The sequence below is a fragment of the Egretta garzetta genome, unplaced genomic scaffold (assembly GCF_000687185.1).
Source record: "Egretta garzetta isolate BGI_Z169 unplaced genomic scaffold, ASM68718v1 scaffold256, whole genome shotgun sequence".
NCBI classification, from domain to species: domain Eukaryota; kingdom Metazoa; phylum Chordata; class Aves; order Pelecaniformes; family Ardeidae; genus Egretta; species Egretta garzetta.
In genome coordinates, this window is record NW_009260073.1 from 2,299,141 (window position 1) to 2,310,786 (window position 11,646).

At 47.3% G+C, this 11,646-nt stretch overlaps 1 protein-coding gene across 1 annotated transcript in view; it reads left to right on the forward strand.

Annotated features, from left to right (window-relative positions):
* Positions 1 to 11,646, forward strand: part of RBM47 (RNA binding motif protein 47) — an 84,278-nt gene that overhangs the window by 66,460 nt on the left and 6,172 nt on the right. Inside the window, exons 3-6 of the mRNA XM_035896736.1 lie at positions 4,458 to 5,617; positions 7,101 to 7,307; positions 10,867 to 10,943; positions 11,468 to 11,578. Of these exons, the coding sequence (XP_035752629.1) occupies positions 4,458 to 5,617; positions 7,101 to 7,307; positions 10,867 to 10,943; positions 11,468 to 11,578 (1,555 nt within the window). The remainder of the gene's footprint in view (positions 1 to 4,457; positions 5,618 to 7,100; positions 7,308 to 10,866; positions 10,944 to 11,467; positions 11,579 to 11,646) is intronic.

Here is an 11,646-nt window from a genome sequence, read left to right on the forward strand (position 1 = left end):
AGGTTAAAAAGAAGGTAGTTAATGTTTAGGGCAAGAACTATTTACACCCGCCCAATTGGCAGTGGGAAAGGAGTTTCGTAAGCAAGGGGAAGTGAAATTTGGATGGTTTCAGTGACACGTGTACATCTGAGAGTTCACCTGCACCGAGGAGGGTCCTTGGAGCAGAGGCACTGAACCGAAGGGCTTGCAAGCCTGGCTCCATCTAACATGGCACTGAAAAATCAAGCAGGCTTGATTTGAAATGATTTTTCTGAGCAGCAAAGAAGCCAGTCTTGTTTCAGTCCTGATAATTAGTCATTTAAAACTTAGTTGTCTCCAAAGCATACCCTTTTTCATTAGGAATTAGTATTTTTATCTCTTTCTCTGTTATGAATCTTTGCCATCAAGATCAGATGTACCTTCCTCCTTCAGAGACTAGAAATCAAGCACCTACATTTCACAAGATGCTACATTTTAATGCAGCTTAAACTTTTGCCTCTTCTGGCATTAATCACACGTGGTGGATGTACTGAAATCAGTCCGGCGTTATTCAGCCCACTACACCCACAGTATTAGCTCCTGCCCTGCGTACACCTACAACACATGGCAGCAAGTTTTCACAACCAGTTTACTGTGGGCTAAAAATTGCACCAGAAGGACTGAACGCTTCGGGAATAGGTAATTCTGAAAACAATTTTCTTGATAGTGATTGCTTTTTGACAGGAATAGGTTTTGTGCCAGCAGCCCATTTTGTAAGGTGGTAACAACAGGAGGAGAGAGTGCTCGGACCAGACACACCTGAAGGTTTTTTTCTCATCAAGGAAGATATCTGAACTTGGTGAAGGTGTTGACTGTGTCATGTGGCAGTGAACGCTGTTAAGTGTGTGTTAGCTGCATCAAGTAGGACTACATGGGCTCTATAATTGTCTTAGGTAGTATCTACTTAGGAAACCCAGCTCTATGGAGCTGCACAGAAAAAATTAAATACCTTTGATCGTGAATCTTGGTTCCCTGTAAATCACGTAGGGATAAAATGCATTTTAGGTTCACAAAAAATTTTTAATTATTCACTATCACACACTGTGTAAAGTAGTGTTTGCAGCAAAGGTGGCCATCAGTTCTTAGCAGCAGTTTCAAGGACAACTTCTAATACTAGAAATCATCCTGCTGGTGCAGTGCAAAGTGCTGGAGAACATGCCAGTTCCTGGATGGCCACTGGTTTACCAGCTTGTTTCTGGTGGGCAGGGGAGGCTTTGCTCCATCTCTCCTCTCTCCACAGTCCCGGTGCCCATCTGCAGCTTTCTAGCCTATAGCCCCAGCCACTGAGCCCTGCAGATAACAGAATACAGAGACTTTTAGTTTGTAAGCTGACCTAAAAGGGGTGGCAATGACTCATTTCTAAACTTACCCAAACCTGGGGCGATAAGTAATTCACTTACCAATAGGTGGCCCGTGTGAAGGTAATGATTATTCCCCACTAATGTGTTTGTTTAACAAGATTGGCTTTCATTCTGGGAAATTTTTAGGAAAAAATTGCCAAGCGAAAAATGAAAATGTTTTTCTCTGCTTTAATCTTTTCAGTTATGACAAATAATTCCCAGGAGTAAAATGAAAATGTCTGACTGACAATTTAAAAAGGGGGAACATTTGAATCTGGGAGAAACATGTTTATCAGCAACCATTTAAAGCAAGAAGCTATTAAAACTGATGCTATTCCGTGAAAGACATGTCTTCAGAGAAATTATGTTTTCTAAGTACTGCTTGGACATCAGCATCACTGTTACTGCCCTCCATCTTCTCTGCCTCCCCCTCTGCTCTCCATATTTTTAAATTAAAATGGCTCAGAAGCATCAGCATGCAACACCTGTGACCCAAACACACCTGCAGGATCAGACCTTACCATAGACCAAGGCTGAGAGGTCTGGTTTCCCAATCCCAAACCCATTTAGGAGCTGAGCACAGTGGTGTTTGCCCTGGCTGGGACAGAGGCATCTCTGGATACATCTCTAGTACAATTCTGGGCAGCTCAGAGCTTTACTGAAAAAAATCTGAGCTGTGAGGTTCTAAGGTTACTAGGATTTAAATGGGTTTTGAGGACCATACAAATTGGACTTAGTTGCCTAAATTCTACACCCATATTTCTGTGGACTTGGGTCTACTGTACTAGTGAAAGACTTGCCTGCATGGTAACCAATGCACTGAAAATGGCCAGATCGTTCTAACGAAGGGTATATATCAGTCCTGGGGGGACAGAGAGAAACCTATGTCCCACTGAATAACATGAGTATGTAGAATAAATAAGTATGGTGGAAGCTTTGTCCTTTTTTTTGGAAAATAAGCCTCTCAAACCCAGATTCTTATGGGGTTTGCAGAGTTTCCTATGGGAAGGTGTGGGGGGGGGGGGGGGGGGGGGAGGGGGGTTTTGTTTTAACTGGGGGAGGCAGGGGGTTTTGATGATAGTTCCATCAACAAACTGGTCATGAATGCAAACCATGGCAAATAAATTTGTGGATGATGCAAAGGCTGATGGAGTTGTAAAAAACAATGAGGAGGAGCCAATTCTGTGGCACTCAGTAGATGGGATTTACTCAAAAGTCAGTTGGGTAGGGCTGAACGCAAGGTTGTGGCATTTGGGAGTAATAAACACAAGGCATGCCTGCCACCCAGTGAGTGGTGCTTCTGGAAAGGATTTGGGGTTAGAACTGACAAAAAAAACTCCACATGGTTTGCTAGTGAGAAGGTGTGGAGAAACAGGCCTTGGCAATACAGAGACATGGGGAGAAGTAAGAGGGATGATCTTCATGCCTGTATATAGCAAGGGTGAAAAAGTCTGAAACTCTACAGAACTGTTGAAAGAGCCACAAAAACTATTTTAGGTGAAAAATGACTGATTGTGAAGGAATTCAGGAGTTCAGCCTGTAAGTTTTATTAAAAAGACAGAGTTGTGTCTTGGTTACACAACTGAGATGTCATCATAACGCAAAAGCAGAGGTCTTGAAAGACTCTTTAATCTATCAGAGAAAGGTTTAACAAGTAATCCTAGCTGGAAGCAAAAGCCAGACAAATTCTCATAAGAAATATGGCACGCTTGCTTGTCTGAGGGAGTGATTAGCAAATAAGACATAAAGGGAAGTGGTAGGGTCTTCAGCTCTTTGTTACCTTAAAATCAAGGTCCTACTGGAAGGTATGATTTACTCAGGTAAATGCTACAGGAGTCAATGTACCAATAAAAATAAAATGCAATGGTTCATGTCATATGTAATCACTCATATTAAATGGTCTGATGGTCCTTTCCAGTTTTAAAAGTCAATTAATTAACTACTCTTAGAGTCTCAGTGTCTTATTTAACTGTGCTCAGAGAGGAAGCCCACTCTTTTGCAGTTGTAGTCATTAGCATTGTCATCTGCTCCTGTACATCTTCATTTCCCCCATCTGCCTGTGTTTAAATGAAGAATAAGGTTTCAGAGATTTGCCTTCCCCTAGTTGGCTTGCAGGTCTGTGCTGTCCAATTGCTCTAAAGCAAGCTGCCTGTCATAAGGGAGTGATTCTCCTCAGCTTTTTTGAAGTTCTGTTGTAATAACAGAAGAGACAAACATGTCAGAGATTGTACCACAAGCAGCAGGAAACTCAGGAGCTTGCCAGATCACCCTTTGCATGAGAGAACAAGAATTGGTCCCCCAATGTTAAAGCATATTTATTATTTCCTACTCAACTGTTGTTGTGAAGGCCTAGAGGAGCAAGAGGTTGTCATCAAATGGGACCCATGCCTGGCGCTTCTCATGCATTCGCCATCTTTCACCGTGAAGTATGGCACCTGGCACTTGCGCTGTTCAGGAGTAGATGGATTAACTAAGTTATGACTCAGAGGGCGGAGAGGGCTCTGGAGGTGGGAACCACTGGCTCCATAGCAGTACCTTCCCTTTCCCAATCCCATGCCATCTCCTTCTTACCCATTCAAAAAGGAGACAAGCCTCCCTAGGGTCTCAAGGTTTTGAGGTGCTTGGTAGCATCCCTTCATGCGACTTCAGCCTCCTGTGGCAGCAGTTCTCGGTGCTGGGGTGGTATGGACATGTGGACAGAGCACTGGAACAGGCTGCCCAGGGGGGTTGTGGAGTCTCCTTCTCTGGAGATATTCAAAGCCCGCCTGGATGATGTCCTGTGCAACCTGCTCTGGGTGAACTTGCTTTAGCGGGAGGGTTGGACTAGATGATCTCCCAAGGTCCCTTCCAACCCCTGCCATTCTGTGATTCTGTGATCCTCACACCCTCCTTAAAGAGGGGCTCTGCCTACATCCAGGATGCTCTCCCCCTGCAATATAAATGCTGAGGCTGGTATAGCTCATTTGTCTGCTTTTCTGCAGCCTTAGTCCAAGTTTGAAAAACTAACTTGCAGAACAACTGCAGGAAGACAAGAGAGGAGTGGGATTCTGGTGGTAGCTGACAGCTTCTAACAAGTGTCCTCCTTCTTCCTTTCCCCAGGTTTTATCAGGCTGTGAATGAGTTTGACACCATGACTGCTGAGGACTCCACTGCAAGGATGAGCAACGATTCCTCCAATGTGGCTACCACGAAAGTCCCTGAAGGCGTTGCTGGTGCACCCAATGAGGCAGCTCTGCTGGCCCTCATGGAGCGCACTGGATATAGCATGATCCAGGAGAATGGGCAACGCAAGTACGGAGGCCCTCCTCCCGGCTGGGAGGGCCTGCACCCTCCTCGTGGCTGTGAAGTCTTTGTGGGCAAAATCCCCCGTGATGTCTACGAAGATGAGCTCGTCCCTGTGTTCGAGTCTATTGGCCGCATCTATGAAATGCGTCTGATGATGGACTTTGATGGGAAGAACCGCGGCTATGCCTTCGTGATGTACACACAAAAGCACGAGGCAAAGCGTGCCGTCAGAGAGCTGAACAACTACGAAATCCGTCCCGGCAGGCTGCTGGGTGTGTGCTGCAGTGTGGATAACTGCCGGCTCTTCATCGGAGGCATTCCCAAGATGAAGAAGAGAGAGGAGATCCTGGAAGAGATCGCCAAGGTGACAGAAGGCGTGCTGGATGTCATCGTGTATGCCAGTGCTGCAGACAAGATGAAGAACAGAGGCTTCGCCTTTGTGGAGTATGAGAGCCATCGAGCAGCAGCAATGGCCAGGAGGAAACTCATGCCGGGAAGGATCCAGCTGTGGGGACACCAAATTGCTGTTGACTGGGCGGAACCAGAGATAGATGTGGATGAAGATGTCATGGAGACTGTTAAAATCCTCTATGTGAGGAATTTAATGATTGAGACCACAGAGGACACCATTAAAAAGGTCTTTGGGCAGTTTAACCCTGGCTGTGTAGAGCGGGTGAAGAAAATACGTGATTATGCCTTTGTGCACTTTACAACCAGGGAAGATGCCATTCATGCCATGAACAATCTTAATGGTGTTGAACTGGAAGGCTCGTGCTTGGAGGTTACCTTGGCCAAGCCAGTAGACAAGGAGCAATACACTCGCTACCAGAAAGCAGCAAAAGGAGGGGCCGCAGCAACGCCCGAAGTAACTCAGCAACCTAATTATGTTTACTCTTGTGATCCATACACACTAGCGTATTATGGATATCCATACAATGCCTTGATCGGGCCCAACAGAGATTACTTTGTGAAAGGTTAGTAAGCACAATTAGGGGATGTGATGGGCAGGTTTGGTCTCAGGCTGGTGCAACCCAAGGTCTGCCTGAGTCAAAGGACATCTGGGGCTTCACACTTTTTTCTTAAACACCCTTAAACACCATATTTCTGTTCGGTCTCATTTTAATTTATGACTATGCAGAGTGTATTTATCTATAAATAATTGCTAATGTATAGGCTAGTATGAGGGAGGCATCAAAACTATGGTTAGGAATGAGCTAATGGACTGAGCACAGCATGGGAAAGAGAGGGATCTGGTCTTTATGAGTGCTGTACTGAGTCTGAGCAAGACCAAGGACTCCAGCTTCTGATGCCTCTTTCCAAAGAGGTGGATCCAAAGTATTAGGGACTGTGACAGAGTGCTCCCTGTGCCTTCTCCTGAACGGGTGTCAGGGGAAGCCTCAGTTGGGAGCTCTCCAGGTGTCATTTGCCCTCTGCATTAAAAAGACCATAGTTCTGTGTCCTTTATAAAGTCTTTTGAGAATTATGAGCAGAAGGAATATTGTGAGTGCAAAATAATTATTTTATTATGTGTACTTTAATTAGTTATCACCGTCATTAAAAATTAAGAAAATTAGTTATTTGTAAAAAAACCCCTAGCAGCGGTAACTGCTGTTATAATTACAATTATCCTGTACTTAAAGAATTTGTAGTTTCCTGAAATTTAATGTCTATTTCCATATAACAGGCAGTTTAGCATGAATATATTCTTAAAGCACCCACGTAAACCAAGAAACTTGATCAAGAATTTCAGCTTCTTCTCAATTTCCAGATTTGTACTTGCAATGAACTACAAAGGAATTTACTGACAGCCTAAGTATTCAATTAGGCCATCACAGAGTGCATCACTACTGCTCACAGAGTGCATTAATACCGCTGTGTCCAAAGTATTGTCGTAACGTGCGTGGAGTCACTAAGATAAATAAAGGCAATATTCTTGGAGATGGGATATATTCACACTACTAATAAAATAGCAGAGAAAACAAACACCACGAGTAAAAATATATGCGATGGTGGGATAAAGTTGGTTAACGGCCAGGTGCAACTTCTGGCCACCTCTGCAGGGTCCCATCACAGCCGCTGAGAGGCTGGGTCTCCTCTGGAGGACAGCTGAGAGCAGAAGCTGTTCCTACTGCATAGAAGTCACCCCTGGAGGAGCCCCTCTCTCTCCGCTGAGTATGTTATACCCAAAACACTGGCCACGAGAGTTGCATCAGTGTAAATAAGCAGTTCATGTATGGTCAGAAACATCAAGAGCAAAACCAGCGTAGTCTTAATGGGGGCTTCTAAGGCCAAACTCTTCTGTTTTCATAAGCAAAGTCATTAAGACTCAGATCAAACTAACTTCAGCTGCCTCATTTCTAAGCACATGCCTACCGGTCTCAGCCTGGGGCTGTTCATGCCCCCATGGGGCTGTTGCTCTCTGTTATTCACCACCCTTTTCTGTGTCGTTATCATAAGCAGGCAGCATACGCGGCAGAGGGCGAGGTGCAGCTGGCAACAGAGCCCCGGGCCCCAGGGGCTCCTACCTGGGGGGCTACTCCGCCGGCCGTGGCATCTACAGCAGGTACCACGAAGGCAAAGGAAAACAGCAGGAGAAAGGATACGAGCTGGTACCCAACTTGGAGCTACCTGCGGTCAATCCTGTGGCCATTAAGCCCGGTGCAGGTTAGTATGTGCAATGAAGGGAGGAAAGCAGAGGTGGCAGGCGAACCCCCGCTCCGAGCTCCATGTCAGGGGTGGGGGCACCCCTCCAGCCCACCACTGCGGCAGTGGAGACAGCCCCCGGGCTGGGGCTCAGTGCTCCCCTGTGCCAGATGCCTCCTAGCCCTGGCCAGGCTTTCTGCTAACAACAGGCATGCAGCAGGACAGGGGACACAAATGTCTGGGAGCTCTTCAGACCAAAGGAAAAAGGGCTGAAGCTATGTCCACCTCCTCTGGAGGAAGCAGACTTTCCTCTCCACCTAGTCATGTGCACCAGAGCATGGTGACTAAGAGCAATCTTCCTCTCTTTTAATTTCTTCACTGCTAATTTCACCCTGAGTGGTTCCCACCCTGGATTTCCAGCCAAGTCTGAGCTCTCGCCTGCTCAGTTCATATTTCTCCAGTGCTATGAAGCTGGGAAAAGGATCTGGGGCTTCCCCGTTGCAGAGGAGTCCCTGGCTGAGGCAAGCTCCTCCATCACCATCAGCAGCATGGGGAAGGATTGATGCAGGGAGCCCTCGGGGTCCGGCTTGCAGCCACACAGTAACCTGCAGGAGACCTCTCAGCAGCGCTGGGCTGCAGGGAGCCAGCCCAAGAGTCGGGATCACCCCTTTCTGCCACATCCTCAGCTGAGTATCCAGCCCTTGCCCTTCCCAGGTCAACAGGATGAAGGTTGAAGCCCTGCAATTCTTCAGGATCCTGTTCAGAGATATTTTTTTATTTGGAAAAGCAGCCTGAGGAAGATGGTCCTTGCAGGTGGTGGGACCAAACCCTCTCGCAGAAGTCCTCAGGTCATCTCCTCATTCCTCTCTCCAAGTAAATTGTAACTGCAAGACCTAAGTGGTGTTTAATAATAGAGCTGCAGTGGTTTCCCAAAACATGCTCCATACTGTCCGTGGAAACTACAGCTTGCATCTAATGAAGGCTGTGAAGAGTTCTTCGTAACAGCTGAGAGACAATGTGAGAAGAAGAGGTCTGGAGACAAAGGAAGGCTGTTAACATTAGGGCTGTTTCCAAAGGAAGATCAGACTTTCTGAGAAAACTACCCACTCACAATCAGAAAATATTACCACTATGCATGTTTGTAAAAATACTTCAGGAATTCCAGGCAGTGCTAAAGGATGCTTGAAAAGCAGACTTTGAAATGCACGCCTATTAGCGATGGCTGTAATTCATTTCGACTGCCAAGCACAAGCCTGAAGCTCAAGTCGAAATGTTTCTACACTTGAAGCATGTTGAGATTCAGATTTCTTTATCCGCTCTTCTCCTCTCGCATGGTTCCAGCAGAGCCTCTGAGCACAGGAGCACCTGGCCCATTTCGCCCTACCAGATCAGATGATCTAGTAAGAGGTACCACATGCAAGACTTCTCTCTGTTATTACAAGAGTCTGACCCTGAAAGCACATTACCAGAATGGAGGATTAGAGATGTACCAGCTCTGCAAAGTTTCCTACCATTTAGAAAAACCTTAAAGCTCATTTCTTTGCAAATGGCTGGAAAACTTCTGAGAGGTCACCCCAATACCCCAGCTGCCTGTTACTGCTTTTCTGCCAGAAGTTACTGCAGAACAGAACACATGAGCTCTCTGTCTTTGCATCGGTGAGAAATTATCCAGGTTATCTGAACGAGTGATAAAACTGGTTTGAACTGACCAGGTGGACTTGGTGTAGAAGGAGAACTGGAAAAGCTCATGGGTGGAGGTCTCTGCTTGAGGAAACAGCGGTAGATCACTGGAGGTGGAAACATGTCTGCCTGAAAGATATCTGATCAGATCCCTTATTGCAGTCTCCAGGATCAAAATGAGAGTACCACTTGCTGGCACCTGTCCTCTCCACAGGCAGGACTGCACACTTCCACATTGGAAAGTTTCATCCCAGTGAAAGAAATCCATGTGTGTATTTGGCTTAATTTCTGATTTACTGGCTGCATCTCCCATAGATGTCAACATCACCATCACTTATTGATTATTCTGTTTTCCTTGTGAATAACCTCACTGCTGAAAGTCTCAAGAGCTCAACGCTGAAGTGTGCACTGTAAGGCAATGACGGAAATTGTAGCATCACAGAATTATAGGGTGGTTTGGGTTGGAGGGAACCTTCAAAGTCCAACACCACTGCCATGGGCAGAGACATCTTTCACTAGGTCAGGTTGCTCAAAGGCCCATCGAACCCTGAATACATCCAGTGATGGGGCATCCACAACTTCTCTGGGCAACCTGTTCTAGTGTCTCACCATCCTCACAGTAAAGAATTTCTTCCTTATATTCAATCTAAGTCTACCCTCTTTCAGTTTAGAACTGTTACTCTTTGTCCTGTCACTACAGGCCTTGGTAAAAAGTCTGTCTCTATCTTTCTTATAAGCCCCCTTTAAGTACTGAAAGGCCACAATAAGGTGTCCCTGGAGCCTGCTCTTGTCAAAGCTGAACAACCCCAACTCCTTCAGCCTTTCTTCATAGGAGAGGTGCTCCAGCCCTCTGATTATTCTCATGGCCCTCCTCTGGACCCGCTCCAACAGGTCCATGCCTTTCTTGTACTGGGGACTCCAGAGCTGTACCCAGTGCTCCAGGTGAGGTCTCACCAGAGCAGAGAAGAGGAGAGTCACCTCCCTTGACCTTCTGACCATGCTTCTTTTGATGCAGCCCAGGGTATGACTGGCTTTCTGGGCTGAAAATGCACATTGCCAGCTCACGTCCAATTATTGTGATTATTGGGAATGTTCAGCAAAGAGCATTTCTTCCCTAAGCAGCACCATGAAGCTCCATTTTGGACCATGTACAAACTTACCATCTCTGAACACCATCATTCTGACTGGAGTGTTTTCCCTTTATTTGGAAGACCATAGCTCTAATTACTTTGCACTGTCCAATTTTGGCTCAAGGGAGAATTCTCTAAAGAGCAATTTCTTTTTTAGTGTCATTAAACAGATTGATTCTGTAGTAGAAGGATGGGATAAACATATTTAGCCAAGTTAGGCCTGGGAAATGCACAATAGTAAATGAGCTGATATTTTGCAGGGTTGGCCAAAGGATGGCGTATAGACTGGACCAGCTGCTGCCTGCAACTTCTGCAGTACGAATCACACTTTTCTTTCCCATAGCAGCTCTGCCTATGGCAGCTATACATCCCTTGATCTCAATGGCTGGAGCAGGGACCCCATGGAGACAGTATGCACTCCCATCTGTCCCTGTGCTCAGGTCACATTCATGGCCAGTAGGGAGGACAGCAGTGGTCAGAAGGGGCTGTGTAAATCTGTGTCGCAGCTCCTGGTCTGCAGCAGGGCTCTGGCCCTGGGACAGCTGTGATGGGAGTGGGGGGGAAATACTGGGCAGAACAGGCAGCACCGAGCCCATCACTGTGCATCAGCCACAGTGCTCCCACACGTGGGGAGGGCAGAGGTGCCCCAGGTCCCCCACCAGCATACAGGACCACCATGGGAGAGCTAGTGCAGCCAGGAGGGAGAGCTCTTTGAGATGAGGTCCTGGAAACCCTCTTCTAATGCACCTGATGTGTCTGGTCTCTCCTAGTGGCCATCCCTGCCATTGGTGAGGGCGGGGGTGCCCCAGGCCCCCCACCAGCATACAGGACCACCATGGGAGAGCTAGTGCAGCCAGGAGGGAGAGCTCTTTGAGATGAGGTCCTGGAAACCCTCTTCTAATGCACCTGATGTGTCTGGTCACCCCCCGGCGCCAGCTGTAATCCCGGCCGTCTCAACGCCCCCCCCCTTCCAGGTGAGTTCAGCATGTAAGTCTCACTTCCCATACATCCTGCTTCCCATACGTCCTGCTCTGCCCTCCCAGGGTGGGGGGAAATCTTGGCCTCTTGCCCTGCTCCCGTTCAGGAGATGCTGTCGAGGATGTTACAGCGCCCAACAGCCCTGCCATTCAGCTGACCTGTCTTAGACATCTGTACTTTGGACAGATGCTCTCCCCCTATGGGGGACCCAAATCTGGTAGGGAGGGAACGGCCCCCCATGATGGCATAACTCTCATTCAACAGGGCACGCACTGCCTACCCTCCTCTTACCACCTTCCCTTCTAGGGGGTTTGCAGTTCAGGGTGTGGAAACGGGATATTACAGCAATTTAAGCACTTTTTTTGAGGTCTGAACCCAGTGCTTTCCTTCCAGGGCCGCCCCATCACGCCAGTCTACACCATGGCTCCCAACGTGCAGCGGATCCCCGCCGCCGGGGTTTATGGGACAAGTTATGTGCCATTTGCGGCGCCTGCCGCGACGACGGCAACGATAGCCACGCTACAGAAGAACGCTGCTGCCGCCGCCGCCGCTGCTGCCTATGGGGGATATGG